This window comes from Vitis riparia, chromosome 1, assembly GCF_004353265.1.
Source record: "Vitis riparia cultivar Riparia Gloire de Montpellier isolate 1030 chromosome 1, EGFV_Vit.rip_1.0, whole genome shotgun sequence".
Classification (NCBI taxonomy): Eukaryota; Viridiplantae; Streptophyta; class Magnoliopsida; order Vitales; family Vitaceae; genus Vitis; species Vitis riparia.
Window position 1 is genome coordinate 7,292,959 of NC_048431.1, and position 23,629 is coordinate 7,316,587.

General features: G+C 29.7%; 1 protein-coding gene across 4 annotated transcripts; it reads left to right on the forward strand.

Annotated features, from left to right (window-relative positions):
* The first annotated feature begins 8,118 nt into the window (after positions 1–8,118).
* LOC117904642 (sufE-like protein 2, chloroplastic) lies at positions 8,119–11,848 on the forward strand. 4 transcript variants are annotated; one of them, XR_004649619.1, is made up of 4 exons: positions 8,159–8,959; positions 10,681–10,989; positions 11,176–11,397; positions 11,530–11,848. XR_004649619.1 is itself a non-coding variant. In XM_034817384.1 (2 exons), the coding sequence occupies exon 2, from the start codon at positions 8,251–8,253 to the stop codon at positions 8,887–8,889; it is 639 nt and encodes a 212-aa protein (XP_034673275.1). In that variant the 5' UTR covers positions 8,119–8,134; positions 8,245–8,250; the 3' UTR covers positions 8,890–9,193. The 4 variants fall into 4 exon arrangements, 1 of the variants encoding a protein (XP_034673275.1); XR_004649625.1 differs by having other exon boundaries at positions 10,681–10,775; positions 11,530–11,842; XR_004649627.1 differs by lacking the exon at positions 10,681–10,989 and having other exon boundaries at positions 11,530–11,810.
* The last annotated feature ends 11,781 nt before the right edge of the window (positions 11,849–23,629 follow it).

Below are 23,629 nucleotides of genomic sequence, written 5' to 3' on the forward strand. Positions count from 1 at the left end.
ATTTTTTAAATATCCAACTTGCGCCTTTTATCATGCTTTTCAAGACTTATTTGAAAACGATTGTTGAAAATAATTTTTTTTATTCATTAAAATAAAAATAATTTTTAAAATTAGAAAACTTTTGATGAAAAATAAATTTTTTAATTATTTTAAAAACATATTTCCAAAATAAATTTAAGATATTTTTAATTATTTTTTCAGAGTGTTTTAAACAATAACCGAATATATAAAAAATGCATTAAAAACTTTTATATATACATTATATATAAGTGTATGATATTTTCTTACATCCAGTCAGGTCCTCTTGCTTATGTAGCATTTGAAACAAATATTTATTCTAAAAAATAATAAGAAATTTAGAAAGGTAAAAAAAAAAAAATTATGTTACTGTTTTCTTAGAGTTATTTTATTGATAACCGTGGATGTTCGGGTCAGCTTACGCGCACCTCGACTAATCCCACGGAGCCCTGAAATTAACGACCGGATAAACCTCCAGTGGCCCTGAGGGGACTCGAACTGTTTTCTTAGAGTTATTTTAAGAAATAATGATTGCATTTTAAATAGGTGTATCTCTCTCAAAAGCTATATCCGAAGAGTATTGTTTTCTTCTATAAGCTATCTCCAATAAATTTTGTTTTCTTCTGTTTTTGGGGGAATGTGCCAAACCGGACCACATACCGTGACATCTTCCGTGTTCTTTTTAAGTTCATTTCTGATTTTGGTTTAGCAGGGTAGAACATAAAAAAGAAAAGCATGTCATCTCCAATCTAAACTAAACAGCAGGCATCACCCAATAATAGATTGATGGGCATTGGCCAGTAAAATTGTCATTGGATTATCTCATGGTGGCCACGTAAAAAGATGGCATTGTTGCCAAAGATACGGAATCCAGTTAGGACTTTACAGTAGATTTTCCAACTTTTCACCATCTATTTATGGATATTTTAGCTTGTTATTAATTCATTATTATGCCTCACTTCGGTCTGGTGTTGCCACTATGAGACAAAAGCAGCAGCCTTACATCAAACATCAAATATATATATTTTTTTCACATTGATTGAGAATGAAAATTAAAAGCCAAATTAACTAAAGGGATGGGTGATGATTATTATGGAGAGTCCGCTTGGCCCCAGGAGTGACAAAGTTTGATACGATTCGTCAATACGATATGAACCCAATATTTTTTTTGTAAGTTTTGGTTAAAGTATAAATGTGTTTAGATCAAATTCGAATCAACCTACATAACTCATTTAATAAATAGGTAATTTTTTTTAGTAAACATACATATCACGAATTTAACCCGAATTGACCCATATAATAATTTCGTTATTAATTTAATTATATCTTTAAACTATTTGACTTATATTTAACTCATTTTAAACTTGTTTTTAAACAAATAAATCAATTGAGTCATAAATATAGTGGTTATGACATTAGTTATATAGACGTATCAAAGACCTAACTCAATCTAATTATTAAATAAGATGACCTAATTATTAAATGAGTTACATGATGTGTTATCTTTTTAATAGTTAAGTAGTATTTGACTTTATGTTTTTTGACACGATTATTATTCGTGTTGGCTTTGGGTTAAGATAAGTAGTACAATACTTAAAATTTCACACAACACGAAGATGACCCACGAACACAAATTGCCAACCCTAATCTTTCCAAGTGTTATTCTAGGTACTAACATCGGTTTTATATTTTATTTTAAAAATTAGTTTAAAATATTATATCAATTGTGATTTTGGTTTTTTTTTAAAATAAAAAAATTGAATTAAAACTTCTTTTATCAAGTGTGATGATATAAAATCGGGACATGTGTGTATGAACAATTATATAATTCAAATTGGAGAAATTAAAAGAAAAATAACAAAAATATGAATATAAATTTATAGAATTAAAATTTTTGAGGTGTTTTGTCCTAGAAGAAGAGGGAAAATATAAGAAAAAAAAATAAAGACATAATGTAAAAGGAAACAAATAAAGGGAAAAAATAAATTTAAAATTTAAAATTATTTTAATATATTTTTTCAAATTCATTTTATTTATTTAAACTTTTTTATGTAATTAATTTTTATTGTATTTTTTTCTTTTTTCTTTTTTCTTTTTATAATAAAATCAAATATGAAAAAAAAATCGCTTTTTGTATTATTTTTTTTCTTTAATAATTTCTTGAAATTAAAATAGAAATGATAAATTTATTATTATTATTATTATTATTATAGATTCTCCCAATATACCATAAAAATGCATAGAAAAGGAACAAAATAAGGGGAAAAAGCCACAATAATAATGTTATATTTCACAAGGATTGAGAATGCTAAGTAAATTCCATAATTGTCTCACGTCGGGGGATATCTTTGTGGCCCCCTCCAAGCTTTAGACATGGAATTGATGGGTCAATCATGTTAATAAAACTATGCTCCACATCCTCCTTATCGTGTTTCAAACAAACATAACAAACAAAACCTCCCATTATTTGATATTTGAGCATAAATAAATAAGATTAGTATCATATATGGTACACAAACAAATAACACTTAGGTACAAAGTAATGAGACGTGAGTTGCATATATGGTATTACCTAATTGGTGATATATTTTTTATGGATAGCGAAAAATTACACTTCAATATTATAGTTTGAGTAGTTAAATATGAGGTTAACCTAAACCTCGTCATTTTCACTCAATTTAGCTGAAGTTACCCTAATTGTTTTTATTTCATTCAGGTTTGTGGTGTTTAAAGTATCTTGTACTTTTATAACTTTTGCTTCTTGTTTTAAAAAGATGGTTTTTACAAGCTTGAATTTGAGACATATTGCAAATATTTAGAAAGAAAAAACTAGTAATTTTGCCTTCAACTTATCTTAGTCTTAGAAAGCGGCGATCTTATCCCTTTTTGTATAAGATTTGAAATTATTGGGGTATAATAATGTCATTCTTAAGCTTAAAGATAAATCACTCAAATGATGGCTCTTTAGGCAAACCTATAAGATGTGATTGCAAATGTCATAAAGAATTTGACCTTAGCTCATTAGATACCTTCACATCAAGAGATTAGGTCAAATCTTTTGCTCAAATTTTTCTTTAGTTTGTCAAACTTGCCAACATCTTTTCCAATAAGTTGCATGTCATGGACATGGAAACTTCCTTGCTTTCCTATCATATTCAATTTACATGTCTATAATTTGTTTCAAAGGTTCCAAATCCTTCACATCAAAATATTTGCTCAAATCTTTCTTTAGTTTGCCAATCTTGCCAACATCTTTTCCAATAATTAGCATGTCATGGACATGGAAACTTCCTTACTTTCCTATCATATTTAATTTACATATCTATAATTTGTTTCATAGGTTCCAAATCCTTCACATCAAAATATTTGCTCCAATCTTTCTTTAATTTGTCAATCTAGCTTGCCAACATCTTTTCCAATAATTAGCATGTCATTGACATATCATAAAGGAGCAATGAAAAAACCATCCATGAAGTTGGTAACATAAACACAATGATCTTTAAGTGTCCTTTTATATTCGTGGTTCACCATAAAAGAATCAAACTTTGTATACCCTTACCAAGCAACTTGTTTTTAACTCATATTAACTTTTGTCGAGTTTGCAAAACAGGTTCATTTTTTCTTTTAATTTAAATCCTCATGTTTATTGCATGTAAATTTCCTCCTTCACTGTGGTCTCGTCACCATTAAAAAATCAAACTTTGTATACCCTTACCAAAGAGCTTGATTTAACCCATATTAACTTTTGTCAAACTTTCAAAATAAGTTCACTTTTTCCTTCTTAGTGGTTGTTGTAAATTTTCTCCTTCAAATCACCGTGAATCAAAGCAATTTTAACATCCAACTGTTCCAACTTTAGGTTTGGGCTTGTTGTAAGTCCTAGAATAATCTAAATAGATAACATCTTGAGAAGAAAAGTCTCATCAAAGTCGACACCTTTCTTTTGTTCAAAATCTTTTACAACCAATGTCAACTTTTTCTTCACAGGATTGCCTTCATTCTTCAACCAAAACACCAATTTATTTTTCAAATATTTACTACCCTTTGATAATTCAACCAAATGCTATGTCCATTCCTATGCAAATAATCAAATCTTATGCAAAGCTTTTCTTCATGCACTCTTGCTTCTTGATAACTATCTAGTTATCCTAATAGATTTTCATACCCACTATTTAAAAACCTATACATACGTGTGTGCGTGTGTGTATATATTGAGAGATTGGAACTACATCACCCCTAAGATAAAGAGGAGATGTAAAGTGGTGGTGGAGTATATATATATATCTCAAGAACTTGTGCCTTTTATCATGCTTTTCAGGATTTATTTGAAAACCATTATTGAAAATAGTTTTTTTATTCATTAAAATAAAATTAATTTTTAAAATTAGAAAACTTTTGATGAAAAATAATTTTTTAAATTATTTTAAAAGCATATTTCCAAAATAAATTTAAGATATTTTCAATTATTTTTTCGCAGTGTTTTAAATAATAATTGAATATATAAAAAAAATGCGTTAAAAACTTTTATATATACATTATATATAAGTGTATGATATTTTCTTGTAAACAGGACCAAGTTGATATTTGTTTACATGCAGTCGTGAAGGTCCTCTTGCTTATGTAGCGTTTGAAACAAATATTTATTCTAAAAAATAATAAGAAATTTAGAAAGGTAAAAATAAATAAATAAAGATTATGGGTATATTTGAATACTATTTTTAGAAGAGTTTTATCTTATTCAAAAAAAAAAATATATATATATATATATATATATATATATATATATATATATATATATATAATATATATATATATATATATAGAAAATACGTTTCATAATTAAAAACTATTTTCTGTTTTCAGTTTTTAAAAATTTTATGTGGTCCATGTGTATATCATTATATGATATTTATTTAAATATTATGGTTTAATAAATAATAAAGCTAAAATCCTATTGGTAGGAAGTTAAGTTCCTAAATTAAAGACACTTTGATGGAAATTGCACTTCTAATCCTATAAGAAAACCGATCATCACTCCACCCTATAAAATAAGTGTTTTATTCCATCAATGATAGGGATAAGAGAAAACCTAGGGTGAAGAGGTTGAGAGAGAGAAACACGGTTTCTATCATGCTTATTATTTGGTCTCTTCAGAATCAAAGGTATGTCTTTTTTTTTTAATAATGTGACTGTTAAAATCATATTGTTCTAAAAATCTTTGACAAATATGATTTATGCAAAATTAGAGTTTTATTTGTATAATTCAGGAATTAGGATTATAATTGTTTTGTAGAAATTAAATTAAGGTTATGATTATTATATAGGAATTAGGGTTATTATTATTATAATACATAAATTAAAGAAATTAGAAAACAAAGTGTTTTTAGTGGTTTTCTATTCTTTACCCTTATTGTTTCTTGCAATCTTAAATAGGTGTATCCCTCTCAAAAGCTATCTCCAATCAAGAATAAAAATATTGATAATCACGGATATATCGGGTACTTCGATTTTACGAATATATCGGATATATCGGGAATATATCGGATATATCGGGAATATATCGGATATATCGGAGATATATCGGCAGATATTTTGGAAAAAAACTATCGATAGACTTAAAATTGTTAAAAACTCATGGAAATGTAAGGAAAACATCATAATAATATAATTAGAAGTATAATGAATATTTTAAAGTTGTTTTATTGAAAAATTTGATATACATATGATATAATTTGCGATATTAGATATAATTATATCATGTCGATCTATAAGAAATGTTAATTTTGTAATTGTTCTCATTATAAAGTCACATAAAATACTTCATTTCATTAAATATCAATAATTTGTACACATTAAATTCATTAAATAATATATTTCATATTCAAAATATACTAGTTCATGTTAAGTAAAACAATTTAGCTAAGTTAACTAGTTTAATTTAATTCTAAATGTGAAAATAAATCATAAATAATAATCTAAAATAAACATATCAATTTATAATTAAATAATCAAATTAACCTAAGTTAATTCAATAAAAATATAAAAATTAATTACAATTGAATGTAAAAATAGCATTAAATCATCCATATTGCAAACATACTAATTAATTGAAAATACATGAATTAATTACAATTGCAAACAAAAGTAATTACAATTTAAAACAAATATACCTTAAAATGATTAAATAATTGAGCAACCTTAATAAAAATTGGAGTAATGAGAGAGCAAATGAAGAATGAAAGCAAAAATGGATGAAATATATGAAATTTGGGCTATTTATAGAAGAAATTTGGGCCAAAATAGCCGTTGGAACATTAATTTACCATTGAAAATCAATTTTGGCAATTGGATAAAAAACTGAGAGCAATCTGCCCGTTGGATCGCCATATTACCATTGTAATCACATTTAGGCCGTCAGATTAATACGGACGTGATCTGGGCCGTCAGATCACATTGCATGAAGGAGAGGAAATATCGTCAAAAAATCAGCGATATATTAACCAGAGGCGATCCGATATATCGCCAATATTTTGACGATATTTGCTTAAATATCTCCCCTCCGATTTTTCTCCACGAAATAACTATATCCCATCATTTTCCTCCTTGTCTCCGATAAGTATTGTTTTCTTCTATAAGCTATCTCCAATAAATTTTGTTTTCTTCTGTTTGGGGGAATGTGCCAAATTGGACCACATACCGTGACATCTTCCGTGTTCTTCTTAAGTTCATTTCTGATTTTGTTTTAGCAGGGTAGAACAAAAAAAAAGAAAAGCATATCATCTCCAATCTAAACTAAACAGCATGCATCACCCATGGGCATTGGCCAGTAAAATTGTCATTGGATCATCTCATGGTGGCCACGTAAAAAGATGGCACTATCGCCAAAGATACGGAATCCAATTAGGACTTTACAGTAGATTTTCCAACTTTTCACCATCTATTTATGAATATTTTAGCTTGTTATTAATTAATAATGCCTGACTTTGGCCCGGTGTTGCCACTACGAGACAAAAGCAGCAGCCTTGCATCAAACATCCTAGAACCCAAAAAAAAAAAAAGAGAGATTGAATATCGTCCCTCACCAACATAATGGGAACCCTTCTAACAGACCACTAGGCGTTGTTGAGACTTTAAATTTTTAGCTTATAAAAATGAATTGGTTAGATAGACATCTATCAGGTGCCGTGCACCACATTTTTTGTGAACGAGAGGCTGAGATATGCCCTCGGAGGTTGGTAACAGGGTTGAGTGCACGGTCCAAAAGCAGGTGAAAGTCGATTGCTTTGCTCTGGGTCGCACGCCAGCTTTGAATAATTGGATTGGCCAGAGAACGACACGTTGGAACAAACGAGGTTCAGGGCAGCGATTGTGACTCGTTGACGGGATGGTGCGAAGAAAAATAATACGGCCCTGAGTCGTTTTATTTCTTTTTCATAATTTTTTATCCCTTTACAATTTTCATCATAATACCATGACTTTTCAATGGAAATGCGGTCGATTGAGATAAGGCAAAATTTCCGTAAACAAGGAGAATACCACGTGATAAAAGTTTTATTACACGAACTTAGATGATATCTGTCTTTTTGATTAAATAAAATTTATGATTTTTTATATTTAATTAAAAATAACATATTAATATCTATAAAATTATTATCAAAATATAATTATAATAATTAATATTTATTCGATCAACAAATAAACATCATTTTATTTTTAATTTTTAATTAAAGTCATATTTAAGTATATTTGATAATTTATGATGTTGTTTGATTATTTTGTTTATAGAGCTTATGAATTGTAAAAGTATTATTTTTTATAAAACTTTTAATATGACTTTGACTCAATTTTATTTTTTTATAGGAAATTACCTTATTTAAGGATGTTTATAGAGCTTGTTACCGTGTGTTTATCCTACTTTGATTCTGACATCAGCAGTGACGTGTTCAGCTGCATCATATATTTGTATTGGAAGTAACAAAAATAAAAAATTCAATCATTTGGGGGGTCGCGCAGTGGCTGCTGCAGTGTTTTTTTATATGATGGCATGATGGGTAAATCCAGTAATAGATTCTGACACTGTGAGCTGCCCTTTTTAAGGACCTTCACTTTACCAGCTGTAAGTTAAGTAACCGACTTCGCGGCCTTTCCCCCCTCTTTTTTGTATCAACAACGGTCTCGCACTTTCTGTCTCATTTCTAATTTAGTTGTTTTATTTCTTCCTTGTAGTCAAACATGGACTCTGCAACTTTGGGAACGGGATATTCTTCTACCTTGATTGCTGGATTCTCTAAATGGAGGAACCCTAGCTCAATCCCTAGATCTATTCAGTTCGTACGACACCAACAAAATAAAAGAAATCTCTTGTTCAAATCTTTGAAATGCGTTCTCATCTCCCATCCCAGTATCGCCGCCGTTAGGCTTCGAAGCCTGGCTTCAGAGTTTACGGGGCTCACGGAGCCGATTGATCGCGTGAAACGTCTTTTATATTACGCGGAGCTTCTCCCGCCGTTCGACGAGTCGGCTCGCGTGCCGGCAAACCGAGTCACGGGGTGTACGGCCGAGGTGTGGTTGGATGTGAGGTTAGACGAGTTCGGGGGGACGAGGTTCGCAGTGGATAGCGATTCGGAGATCACGAAGGGGTTCTGTTCTTGTTTGATTCGGGTTTTGGACGGAGCTGCGCCGGAGGAGGTTTTGAAGATGAAGGCGGAGGATTTGATGGAGATGAACGTGGGAGTGGGATTGGGAGTTAGGGCACATTCCAGGGTTAACGCATGGCATAACATATTGACCAGTATGCAGAAGCGGACAGAAGCTCTTGTTGCAGAGCGAGAGAGAAGGGCAGAGCCGCAAACTCAGGTTGTCTCTGGTTGATATGACCAGTATGGAGATTTTTTCTCTGGTTGTCTCTGCTGATGATATGAGTCCCAAGGCCCAAACTCAGGTTTTCTAACTCCGTTTGATGATAAATTTTTTTTTCTTGAATATTGTACTTAGAATGACGCTCTGGAAGAATGATAAGCTTAGTTCCGTTCGGTTCAAGCCTCGCGAACCGAAAAATAGCAGTGAATGGAGCAAGTTTGTTTATACCTCTGTATACTGTGATTAGCTTCACAGTAAAGGAATTCTATTAATGGAAATGAATGAATGAAATTGGATTTGGTTTCTTGGGATTCCATTGAAGATTTGTGTAGGTACTGTCATTAGAAGAGGCTAAAGTATTTGCACTTATGTTATCGAAACAAATAAAAAATTGTATGGTGAGAATCCAGAAAATTTTGTGTTGAAATGGATTTCATCTCAATTCCACCACTCTGAATGGGATTTAAGCATGTATTTAAATCCCCAAATTCTTTTTCAATTCCTTACCTTAGAATTTGGAGGGATTTGAATACTTGTTTTCATTATGCAAATATAGTGAAATTAAAAAAACCAATGGAATTCCAATTTTTTAAGCACTTGGTTTCCTTCAGTGTTACCAACTGACCTAAAAATAAAATTATCTTGATGTCTTTACACAATAATCTATCTGCAAATTGAGTACCATGATATCCTTTTATGAAGAAACGCATCAACTTTCGGCTCTTTTTGTCCACAGCAGATTCAAACTAGATACAGCCAGCAAGAAAGTGCATGCCCATGGCCATGCAGTGTAATTCATGTATTAGTTGAACCTAAAACCAGTAATTTTCAGGAGATGGAATTTTTATCCTGCAATCCTTTCCACTTTCCTGCCAATAGTTAAGAACTAATCCTTGCCACTGAGTTTTCCTTTCTTCATCTGATTCTTCCTCACCTTCTTGCAAATATCGGGTCTTAAGGGTGTCTGATTTCCCTAATGGAAGGCATGAGGGCATTCCTCTGTTATGGTTCTTTTTAATAGGAGAAGTTATGCCCATGGCCTGTTAGTCAGCTTCAGAACACCACTCTTTTGTTTGTCCTTCTCCTTTCTTTATTTTTTCTTTTGGGTAAGGAGAACTGATTTCTTAATTAGACATGGGATAATCTTCTAGAGATTGAAACTCGGTATGGGATCCAGAAAAATTTTGAAATCAAATCATTCGATTAAAGTTTGCCTTTTTTTTTTTCCTTATCTGCTATAGATAGTTGTTTACTTTACAAATCCTCAAGTACCAAATTGGTTGCTCAATATCTTTAGTCAGAATTTATTCCTATCAGTCAAAGTCAAAATCCCTTTTTTTTCTTTTTTTATTTCCCATCCAAAATGCTCCATTATACTTGGTATTGGGTTCTTTTGTCTAACCTTATCACTTGCAAGGGATACCTATCCCTTCCATCTGAAAGTGGCCATGACCATGATGGAAACAACACCTAAAGCCAAAGAGACTGAGGAAGAGGTCAGATAGCAAACTTGGAGGACAGAAGTTTACCAAAATTAAAAATAAAATAAAATAAAATAAAAATCCTGATATAGCTCTTTCTAATGGCCTACCATTGATTATCATCAGCAACTTATGAGATCCAACATTTATGAAACAGATTTTTCTTGAGTAAGCCTTGAATCATTTCCATAGTGATGAATATAAGATTCTAGTTTAGCCTTTTTCTTTATTCTGATAATAATTGATAGTTTAAGAAAACATAAATTAATGGCCTTCAAAGTGTTGCATGGTTATAAATGTTCTCATTTCCTTGCATTTGAAGGAGACTTCACTGACACCAAATCTCTGGAAAGAAGATTGAATCACAAGGAGGAATTTGCAACAGCGCTGTTCTTCATATTTGACCAGCACCACGAGGTCCTTAACATTTGGCATAACAATTAATGTGGAAATCTGAGCTTCTCTTTGCCTATGCATGAAGTATTTGATTTAGTTCTGAATACCTACCCTTGCTATTGTTCTCTCAAAGTGAGAGTACAATTGGGTGATCTTGTAGTCTTCAAGTTGCATACAATTTTATCTTCTTGGAAGATCCGCCCATTAAAGCAGAAAAATGAAGCTAAGAAACATTGTGGGTATATGCAAGATGCTGATGCCTTTGGCTTTGGCCCATCTATTTAGACTATTTTTGCCACTGTAAAGAGTACAACCATGCATGAAACTACCTCTTATGCACACAAGTTTCTTTTACGGGAGGTAGAAATTCTTCTACTTTTGGCTTATTACAGAATATTGACGACGGTGAACTTGTGTGCAGACTGGTGAACAGAGAATGTCAAACAAATGTTTTGGTTTTTCTTAGGCTACTGCGATCAATCCTGCATATATTAACTTCTTCAAGGCACTGCAATATCTGCTCCTTCCTTGCATATTATTTACAGAAACACCACAGTAAAGACAAAAGGATTGCTCAGAAGTTGTATCAAGAATGGATTATATACTTCTTTGAGTGCTGTGCAGACTGCAGATTGTTCTACAGGTTGATATCATAACCACTGTCACTCTTCTTGTTTGGCATTAGTGTTACTTTGATTAAGACATTGTTGCACTAGTGCACTAAGCCACGGTTATGTTCTTGTCAAGTCCTAATACAAGTTGGGTTTCTTGTCAGGGATTCAGTCAAGCACCAAACTAAAACATAGTATGGGTGTGGTTCCTTGCCTGCAAACATTGCAGAGTCCTTTCAGGATATGATCATCATGACAGGTATTGAATTTGGTGAGATACATCCAGAACACAATAGAGACTCCATAAGGTCAAAGTCATGTTGGCTGCATTATTGTAATATAGGTTCTTAGTTGCTTTGGGAAATGAGCAGCATTTTGTTTGAATGATAACTTGAAAATGTAGTCCTTTCAAGTTTTATCTAATACTTGTTTTCTATTCTTGTTAGGACAGACTTTATATGAATTGGTTTTATTTGATTTTTAGTTTTCTCTGATATTCAGAATATTATGAATTCATTTGTCAAGATTTCCCCCAAAAGATTTCTGGGCCTTTTCTTCAGTCTTGTCCCATATTAACTGTAGGTGATTTACCAGGATAGATATATAGCTGATCCTTGAGCATTATTTGCATTTTAATTCTAACTAAAACATGAAAACCAGGAATATAGATACCAACCCATTTCAGCCCAATTGTGATTCTTCATATGTGTATTGGGTTTTGATTTGTTTTATCTAGAACCTAGAACCTGCCCTCCTGTCTATTGGAATGATATGTGCCTTAAGAATGGATCAATTTTCCTTCAAAAGTCAAGTTCCTAATCATCTCGCACCTAGTTAACTGGTTTCTAGATTGAGCCCCTCAAGATCCTATTGGATACTTGGATCCTTGTGCACATGAGCTTCCACTGCCTCTTCACAAGCATACAATGAGAGATGCAGTATATGTCACCTTAGACTCAAATTCCCTTCTGATGCGAGAACTCAGTCCTCGTCATGTTACTGTAAATCCATAAGCAGCCTCTCTTTTGTTATCCTACCTTTAGAGCAACCTGGAAATGTTTGGGCCAAAATCAACAGTAATCTTCCAACAATTCCCCTATAAATTACACGACTTGAGGTAAAAAAAAATAAAAATAAGGGAGTCGAATGGCTGGAGGTATACAAGAAGCCAATGCATCAAAGCTGGTGCATTTTGAGCCATGAACCAACAGTAGGATGAAAGGTTATAAGCCATAGAACTATGTGAAAATAAATTTTCTATGAACCATCAAGGAACTTCCACCCACATTGTTTTCTCTACTCTTAGCTGTGCAAACATATTGGTGCAACCACCTCATATAACCTGCCTTCATATTCAAGATAGCTCTAGAGAACACGTCCATCTTTTCATAGAAAGCTGCCTCACTTCCACTCATTTAAGTGAATCTTTACGGTGTGTCCTATGAATAAGCACATCCCCACGAAGGATATGGTATTCATTAAGAATACGGACTCATTTTCAACTTCTATCAAATATACATTAGTCACATGATAGGGATGGACTCTTAGATATAATTAATTGATAATGCATTTCATGGTCAATAAGTAACTTATTATTACTCATATGAACCGACTTTCCAATATCTCCACTTATATGTGTTGTCTATCATCATTATTGACTTTCTTACTAGGTATAAGCTTCTTCCCATGATATATCTTCCACTGCTTTTTTCTTTAGTGCTTTGGTCGGATGATCAACCAAATTATTGCACCCTTTAAGTACATTAAGAAATCCATTATAGTACTAATTATAATCAACATGCATCTCAAGTATTTAAGTACTCTATAAACAATATTTAAGTGGTACTGATTAGGACTATGAGTATACCGACTCATCTACCAAATGCAAAAGCATTGTTAGGTCTAGTATAGTTAGTGAATTACAATAGGCTACCTAAGATTTAACCATACTTAGGTCAACAAGTAACACTATCATCTATTTGTCTTCAATTGTGAGTTAACATCATAAGTACCAAACAGTGCACTAAGTAACACTAGATGTTCATAGTATTCAAATTTTCTTAAAAATTTCTCTAACATAGTATTCTTTGCGAAAACTTAAAGTTTGACCCGAAGAATCTCCTAGTCTCATTAAAGACCTTTAAGTCAATTTTAAAAATTACAATCATCCACATGTAAGTAGACAATGACACACATGTGGTCACCAAATTTACTATAAATACATTTATTAGCATCATTAACCGAAATTTTTATCAAAACTTGTGAAGATAAATTTTATTTTAAATGAGTTTCGATTTTTTTTTTTTCAAAGTAGGGTAGTAAAACACATTTCTTCTTGTAATATTTTACTCTAAAGTTTGTTTTCATTGATTTTCTTATTAAGATTGTACCATTTAATATTACATTTAGTTTCTAGAAAGTGTGAAGAAAATAAAATAGAAAAATAAATATATGAAAAAAAATAGTAAAGAAAAATTCTCTTCTTTGGTTGTCCATGAACAATATGGGAGAAAGAAAATTAAAATATTGAGAAATACAGGCACTTCCCTTAGATTTACTTACCTCATGCTTTTTAAAAAAAAAAAATATCAACAAAAATATTTTTAAATTCATCCTATTACTTTTTCCCATCTTATTTTATGTTATATATATATATAAAGGTGAACAACATAATGATAACAGTCCTTGATTTATAAGAAGTATATTGAATTGTTTTTAAATTAAAATGAAACATTTTTAAAATAAAGCCTTCATTTTATTAAATAAAAAATTTATTTAATTAACTTAAATTTTATAATTAAGATTTTAAAGGTTAAGATAAAGTATTGAATGGAAGGAATCTATTAAAAGAAATTATATATTTATACCCATTCTTGAAATAAATTATTGTTGAAACATAGTCTTCGATGAAAAGATGATGATATTTTTTAAAATTTTAATCATAGCATGTGAAATTGTATTATTAAATGAAGATTTAATTAATTCACTCAAAAAATGTATTTTTATCTCTATATAATATTTAATTTAAATTTTCATAAAATATTACATAAGTAGAAGATTAAAGTCGTAAAAAAAAATCATTTTCACACTACAATTGTTTCTATTATCAATCATTCAAATTAAATTCAACGCTTGAATTTAAAACAGTATTAAACATTTTTCACTTTTATTAATTCAACATTCATAACTTTGAATAGTTGTAATTGGATGATAAATTTTTTTAGTAATTATTATTTAATTACCAAACATTAGTCTTTTTATACCTCCATATGATAAAGTGATTGTTTTTACTTAACCATAGGATACCATAATGGAATTAAACAATAAATTTTTTTTATGAGTGTTTATATTTGCATCTTACACATCCACCTTATTTAAGTATCCGCTCTAAAACATCAATATCCACCTTATTAAAGTACCCCCTTTAAAATATCAATACTAACATATCCACCTAAAAATTTCTTTTTTCTGCTTTCAATTTTTCTTTTTTTTCAAGAATAAGCCCTAAGATAGAATCTTTTTCCAAAACTTTTTTGCTAACAAAAAACATTTGAGATAAGAAAGTGTTTTTTATACATTTTTTTAATCAACAAATTGACATTATATTTGTAGCACATGCATATATTTTTAGAGCTTATGGTTTATGTAAATTTTGACAAACATTGGTTGTAAAAATAGTTATAAAAAAAATTAATAAAAGAATAATTTAGGAGTGTTTTAAAAGTGAAAAATTTTGAAAAAAAAATGGAAGAGAAATGAAAAAGAAAAAAAAATTAATGGTTTTTGAATCTGTAAGATTGGACATCGAAAATATGTCCATAAGTATAGTTTCGAACACCCTTAAGAATATCTAAAAGTTAGAAATGAAAATTAGTATTAAATGCCCTTAAAAATGTCTGAAACTTTAACATCAAAGGATACTAACTTTAAGGATCTTTTTATTATTTTATTAAGATGATTGTATAGAGATGTTTGGTGGATACAAATATAAACACTCATTTTTTATACCTAGATACCAAGTGAATGTCTACATGGGATCTATTGAGATAATTCCTCCCAACTTTCAAATTATGTCAACTATGAAAATATTAGTGTAGTATGAGAATACTAATTAAGATTGTTATTTGCATTACCTACAAAATAATGTGGTTCAAAATAAATGTCAATAAGTTCAAAACAAATGTCATAGGTTATGTTTGGTTGTTAGAAAAGAAAATATGAGGAAAGAAAATAAAATGAAATAAAAAAAATTAAATTAATAAATTATAATATTACTTCAAACTCATATAACTTATTTTAATCTTTTTATATGAAGGTTAGATAGTTTGAAAATGTCTATTTTTTTTTTTTTACTATTTTTAATTGAATTGCATTTTTTTCTATAATAAAGTCAAATATGAATATATATATATATATATATATATATATATATATATATATATATATATATATATATATTTCCTAAACATTTTTTCCTCTTAATTTCCTAAAACCAAACATTGTAGAAAGATATTTAAAAAGATACAATTTTTTTTTTGTATTTAAATATTGAAGGCTAGAGGCCTTGCAATTTTAGCCAAGGTCTAACGTAGTTAAGGATGTTGCCTTTCGATAATTCGACCAATCTTTTTTTCTTTTTTTTTGATGGGAAACGACAAAGGGATATTCCTATATATATATATATAATTCAACCAATATTCTAAAATGCATTTGGCTTTGCACCATAATAAAGATTTGAGATGAAGATTATGTCATGGATATATATATATTAAAAAAGAAAAAGCAAATTAAATTATGGGAAATATACTTTCTCCTTTTAAAAAAAATTAATTTAATATTTTTCTTTTTTCTCTTAACAATTTTTTCATAATATTTAAATTAGGGAAAGTACTTTTTTCTTTCCTAGTTAGGTTTTAGAAATTGAACTTATGTTGCACATTTTTTCTTAAAAGAATGGAATGAAATGAGAAGGAGTTGAATAAGAGAAGAATTTTAAAGTAGGAAAATGGGTATTTTGGTCAATTATTAAAGGATATTTTTGTAATTATACCAACATGCTATTAAATATCTTTGCACTTTCCCCTAAATTAAGATTTTTTAAGGATATTTTCGTAATTATACCAACATGTGTTGTTAATTTTTTTACAACAAAAATATCCCCCAATGGAATAACCAAAATATCCTTAAAATTAGCATAATTTTTTCTTTTTTTTTCATATTTCTCTTCCACATTTTCTATTTTTTTACTTCCAAAACATTTATAAATTATTTGTGACTCTTTTAATTAACCATCTCTATAATAAATTTTTGTCAAAAAATTTATATAAATCATAAACCCTAAAATATATTCATGGACTACACTAATAATATTAATTTGTTGATTAAAAATGTATAAAAAAATTGAAATTGGCTTTAAACTTTATCTCAAATAATTTTTTTTAATAAACAAAACTAGAGAAAAGATTTTGTCTTCCAATTTATTAGTGAGAAAAAAAATTTGAGAAAAGAAGGAAAAAGAAGATAGATATGAAAAATAATAATAATAAAAATGTATTTTGTATTTGATAGTAATTTTAAAAAGTGTTTTAAGTCTTTCTAATATTTAAAAGATATAAAATTTTTAAATATTATAAATGTTAGAAACACTACTTAAAATCATTATAAAAAAGACTTTAAAAAATGCGATTGAGAATATTTCTACTCAAAAGTATTTTTAATAGAAATGTTTTTTCTGAAAGTGTTTTTAAAGGAATCATTTATCAAGTGTTTTTCTAGAAAACGCTTTAGATGACTTTTCAACATTATAATGATTTTTCATATTTTTAATGAGTCCGTTTAATAGTGATTTTAGGAAACTTTTTTAACTTTTTTAATATGTGAAAATTTTTATTTTTGCATTAGAAAGATTATAAACACTTCCTAAAATCACGACCAGAGGCACCATTAATATTTCCTAAAATTTATCAAATACTTTATCTTTTTTTAAGGCTAAAACACTTTCTAGAAGTGGATAAAAAAAAAAAAAATAATGGACTTGTATACTCATAAGGTGAATGGATGTCTAAAACCTGCCTTCAATTATGGATATGCAACTTTGACATTCCAAATCTAGCCTTAGCCCATCAATTGATGTCTCAAGATTCATATTGATTTATTTAGCCTCCATTCATCAATATGGAGCTCTTATTTTTGAATTTCTACAGAGCTCAACAATTTTCTATATCCTAATAATGCTAAATTTGAAATTTGATGTCCTTATGGTAAGCTAAATTCAACTTCAGCCTGAAACAGAAAGAAGCTTCATCCTAAGTCAAAGTAATGTTGATTTGGGCCTTTTCCATTTCTGGTAGAGTGTCCATATCCAAAAAGCAACCAATAAATCCCAATCTAAATGTAAAAGTCAATTCTTAATGATGCTCCCAAGGGCCATATAGGCGGATGGTGTCCAATTCTCAAGATGTGTGCCACCAAACTCATAATTGACAATAACAATTTTTAATTTTTTCCCCTTCCAATTGTCATAAATAGCATTCATTGGTCATTACTATGGGTTTGTGTAAATGATGCAACTTCAAAATTTTAACTTTAATTACACCATGTCTTCTTTAGGACAATATTGATGACGTGGTTTTTTCTAAAAATTTTATTAAAAATATTCATAATAATCTTTAAATTCAAACTCTATTACTTTTCTTGTAAAATTTGACCTTCAAATCATGGATTGTGCTTTACAAATACCTTTCTAATTAAATAATTTATTTTTCTATAAATACGAAGATATTTGTAATTATTTAACTCTTAAATTAACTTCAAATTATCGTTCAATAATATTTTAATAGAATCGAGAATATTGTATTTTTAATTATGAAGAGTTATCCCTACTTTAGAGTCACCTTCGGTTTTCTAATGGTTAACATATCATATCTTAATTATACATTCCTCAATAATTGTTGATGCATTACTTAAATGTTTATTTATAATCATTTTTATAATTCTATTTGAGACTTCGATTACCCTTCTTGAAACACTTTTAAAATTTTTCATTGGTTGACAGAACCCATTTTTCAACTACTTAAGTGACACTACATTCTTCATTTTGAATAAAAAAATCAATAAACAATCTTGTAGATTTTTAAGTTAAGAACAACTTTCTTAATAATAAGAAAGCAGATGAGATGTTTCTTCCTAGTTGGTGTTTCAGTATTTGATTAATTTTAGTAATTTAAGTACTTACAAATATAGAAAGTTTCTTAGATATCTAAACATACAGAAATTTTTACTTTTGACATAATATTTTGACTCTAAGGAACACATAACACACGATGTTGATTTTGAGAGAAATTATTGTCTTAGGAGACCACTAAAAATGATATCGGAGGTAGGAGAGGAAATGCTGAAATTCCTTTAATATATATGAGAACATTTAGGGGGAGGTTGAGGACATGGATTTGAGATTCCCTTGTTAGAATTCTAATCTATAAAATCATGAACTTTATCAATCAAATTGATGCAATCTAAATGACTTTTATCTATAAATAAAGCTATAAGTGACATAAAAACCCAAAAATCTATCTAGAAGGTAACTTTTTGTACTATCTCCCATGCAATATTTTAGTATGACTTTATGATTAATTATTTCTTTTCAAGTTATAAAATTCCCGTATTAATTTCTTACGGATTCTGAAAAAGTTGTTATATATTTTTCCCCCATGATCTTATCTTAGATGTTATAACTATTCACAAAAATTCTTCATCCTAATTTAGTAATTGAAGCTTGATTAGCATCTTTATTCATCCCAATATCTAAACCTCTTTCAAATTTAGGTTTACAAGCATCTTCCTACCAAAGAAACAACCTTAGATTCATTAAATTTCATATTTGGCGGCCGTAAAAAATGTTTGTTCATCCTATGTAAACCTTCATTATTTATTTTTGTAAGTTTAAAACAAAACATTATATAAAGTGAGAAGCTAGCTAAATTAGTTTTGATTATAATTACCCTTCCAAATAGGACAACCAAGATATTTACCAGTACCACTAGAAATAGGAATATTTAAGGATTCACCTAATCTCCTCTGTATATTATTAGAAATGTGAATGGAGGACTTATAAAATTTATAAGTTGACTTGAAATGATACAAAATATAGTCAAAATCTTATTGATATTAAAACAAGCGGTTTGAAACACTATGGAAATGTTTTCCATACCTATTCAATCCATTTGGGATGAAAACTTAATTTGGATAAAACTATCCTAATTAATACTTGTTTAAGTATTTCATAAGCTTTCTCTATATTAAGTTAAGTGACATGTATCATGATTTGTCTTTTTGTTTTTTTTATTAAAAGGGTGCATGATTTCATGGGATATAGAATATTATTATTGGTGGGTTTTCTTGGGGAAAGACCTCTTGCAAAGGTGATATAATTTTATTTAGGCGAGATTTTACCCAATTAGCCAATATTTTATAATAAATATTGCACAAACTAATATGTCCATTGTGATGCAAAGATTTTAAGTAATCCAATTTAGGAATCGGGATAATAAAGTAAAACATGTGGACATTATAGATAAGGCCTTGATCATTTTATATACAAATTTCTCAAATATTTTCAAAATTTTTAGAAAAGAATTAGCTTGGAGGTTATCGAGCTAAGGAGCTTTTAGACTATCGATTTATGGAAGAGTTATAAGAATTGCTTCTTGGGTAATTTCTTGAATTAACTTCCTATTTTCCTTTTCTCTTATGATATAAGGACTAAAGGAATCAAATAACTCTTGATTCATCCTTGCTTTTTTAGATGTGAAACTTTTAGAGAATTCATCATATTCTTTTTGAATTTGTAATTTTCCAAGTTGTATTTTTTTCCCTCCTTTTGAGGGATAACATTTGAAATTAATGATTATTCTTATCCTTCAATTAGGTTCAATCGCGCCTTACTTTTGAGCGTACTTTGTCGGGTTGGATTTCCTTCTTATGTGGAGGATGACCCATATATGTCAAACCCAACAAAGCTCATATGATATGGGCATTTTTGTCTTTTGGTGTAGGGTTTTTTCGAGAACCCAATAAGGATCCACTTCTTGGAATACAAAGTGAGAAAGGTGCAGTCAATGATTTTGAGAGAAAAAAAGAAGAGGAAAAAAAAAGAAATTGAAGAGTGTGAAGGAGTTGTTTTCATCCAAGTAACAAATCTTCATGATCTATGGTCCGTTTAAGCTGAAACTTGATCAGTTGGTTCATCACTTGTAGCTCTTCATTCTGGACGATGGGATTATTGATCGGAGTTGTCTATTTCATTTTATAGCAGCCTAAACAAAGTTGGTCGGAAATAGAGTCGCTTTGGATCAGTTTTGATAAATCTTCTTGAAATCTGTTTTGCACCGTTGGATCGTTCTGAAATTTGGATAGTAGCTTCTTCTCTTATGTCTCTTGATTCTACTCAGTTAGATCATCAATCGGAGTAGTTAGTTATAAGCTATAATCATCTGAATAAAGTAGGATGGAAAAGGAGAAGAGAACATATTGATTCTGTGCAGTCTTCATCAAAGAGTGATATCTTTTTCATCCTTGGTTTGATTGAGGTGAAATTTTACTAAGAGGTTCGAAACTTGTGGTTTTTGAATCTGAACTGTTGGATCATCAATTGGACTTTTTTGGACAGATTAGTATATCCGAACAAAACACTAAATTTCTGATCTCCTTTTGTTACTATTTTATTATTTGTTGTTTATGTTTGTGAAACCAATATTTTTTTTTTCCTTGATGATGGTTGTTGTTGATGATCCCTAATTAATGTTGGGACAAATTGTGTACTCTCACTTTGATTAATAGTGAAGCCTTTCTTCTAGTGAACTCCAATCATGTGGTTTTTACTCCTCACATTGAGGAGGTTTTCCACGAAAAAAATTCATGTGCATGTGTGGTTGATTTTAATTGTGATATTGTGTTCAACTGTCTCCCAACACACTTGGTATCTTCCAATTTCAATAATTGCTTAAGGTTTTTTAGAAAGAAAATGTTCTTCTTTTGGAGGCATAAGTTATGAGGATCTATCATTACATTTCCTTAAATCACTTTAATAGATTTTTAAATTTGTTTTATATTAACCTCTAAATCCCCTACTTCAAGTTTCTTCAAAGTTTTTAATTTTTGCTTAAATTATTGAATTTCTGAACTAGATGGAAAGCATTAGAGCTTAAAAATCCTGTCCTCTATGCTCCTTCAACCACATTAATGAACCTTGTCCTTTTTGCCTAAGTGTAAAGACAATGTGCTCACGATTAGAGTTAATAACGGCTAAATTTTCAATTCTAACCTTCCTAAAGGAAAGAAAGCCATCGATTATTTATAAGAATTCCATCTTACTTTTTAAAAAATAGATGAAGAGTTACTTTTTTCATTAAGCCAAATATATGACAAGCCTTTGGAAATCTCTTCATTCCTTTGATCAACCCTTAAAAGTAGACAAGTTTGGGACTTGATTTCGTTAACTATAGTCCCATAATTCAATAGAAAGACTAAACACCCAAGCCCATAATGTGTCAGGACTTATCTCACTAAATGGGTCAAACTATTGCATTTCTGAAGGACAATTACTTGTTTTTGAATAAAAAAATGTATTTTCTCCTATACATTAAAACAATCTCAAAAGTAATAATAATAATAATAATAATAATAATAATGAGAAAAAAAAATCATTACCTAAATCTTTGAATAAGGACCCACATGCAATTTTCCATTCTACTTCCATTTAAGAAGAAATGGACTTTAGAGAAATTGGTTTTCCCAAGACTTTACTTATAAGATAAAGCTTTGAGAAACTCTCACAACAAACCAAATCTTCTTCATTCATTGAAGGTAAGTCTTCGGGCTTTGACATAAACCTAGGATTGAGCATGCATGAATTTGAATGAGCTCTTGAACTATGGGTAAGAGCGTCTTTGAATTCCATTTTATGGACAACATTATTGTGGTAAAAGTTGTAATGCTAGAGGAATCATTAATGCAAGGCATAGAGGAGGACCTGAGTAGCATGGAGCATGTGGAATCCCGTATAAAAACCACCTTGTAAGGCTAAACTCTTCTGTGACAAATATCGAAGTAGAACTGTGAGGAAAGGTTGGTCATCAACTTCCCTGACCTTCCGACATTAGGAAGGTTTGAAACCAGTTGGGAGCCTAAAAGAGAGCTTGTCTTTTATAACTAACAAAAAAAAAACATCTAAATTGAGTTAGATAACTTTAAGTTGATCTAATCCACTATTACTCTTCTTAACGGTCAAGTAAAACGCACATACACACACAAAAGAAAAAGAAAAAAAGACAATAGTTATGAGAACATTAAATAAAAAAAATGAATACACATAAAATGATATAAACACTATCCTTTGCCTCATAATGCATAACCACCCTCCTAGATAATGGTTATCCAAATTATGAAGTAATGGATCTAACCTAGACCCATAATGATTAAAATAGTCTTAATCTATTTACAATAACAAGATCCACATACATGTGACCTAGTAGAATTCAACCTCATGATACATAACCACCCTACTAGATAACTGTCATCCAAATTATGAAGTAATGAATCCAACCTAGACCCATCAAGATTAGAGTAGTTTTAATCTATTTACAATAACAAGACCCATAGACATGCACCCTGTAGAATTCAAAAAAGGCTCAAAGGTTAGGCTCTAACATACTCTAACCTACCCAATCCCTCATCCTTAATCCCTTGAATTGAGGATTTGAATTCATACTACACAACAACATGAAACTATTTTTTTTTAATTAAATTTATATAAAAGGACTTACCAAAACACAATCAATCCATTCAAAAACACCAAATTTAAAAGAAAAAGACTCAAAAGAAACAATCCAAATCAAATAGAAAAAAAAATCATTTGTTTAGTCATTTTTCTATCATGAAAGAGATAAGAAACCTCTATTAAAAACAATCCAAGCCAGGGACACATAGGTTTCTTTGTGACAACCGTATATTTTCTTATGCAATCACATAAAGCACCATCCAAAGTAGCATGAGGAGTAGCATCATCAGTATATCCTTATTGGAATTGCAGTAGAAATTGTCGTCTACCATTCCCATTTTGCGAGCCTCAAGTACTAACATTCATTTTATCTCTCTTTATATTGAAAGTCATGATATATAAAGGTGTTATTAAGAGTTTTAATTTCATTATTCTATTATCGATAAATTTAAATTTGAAAAAAAAAAACTTTCAAAAGATAAGATTGA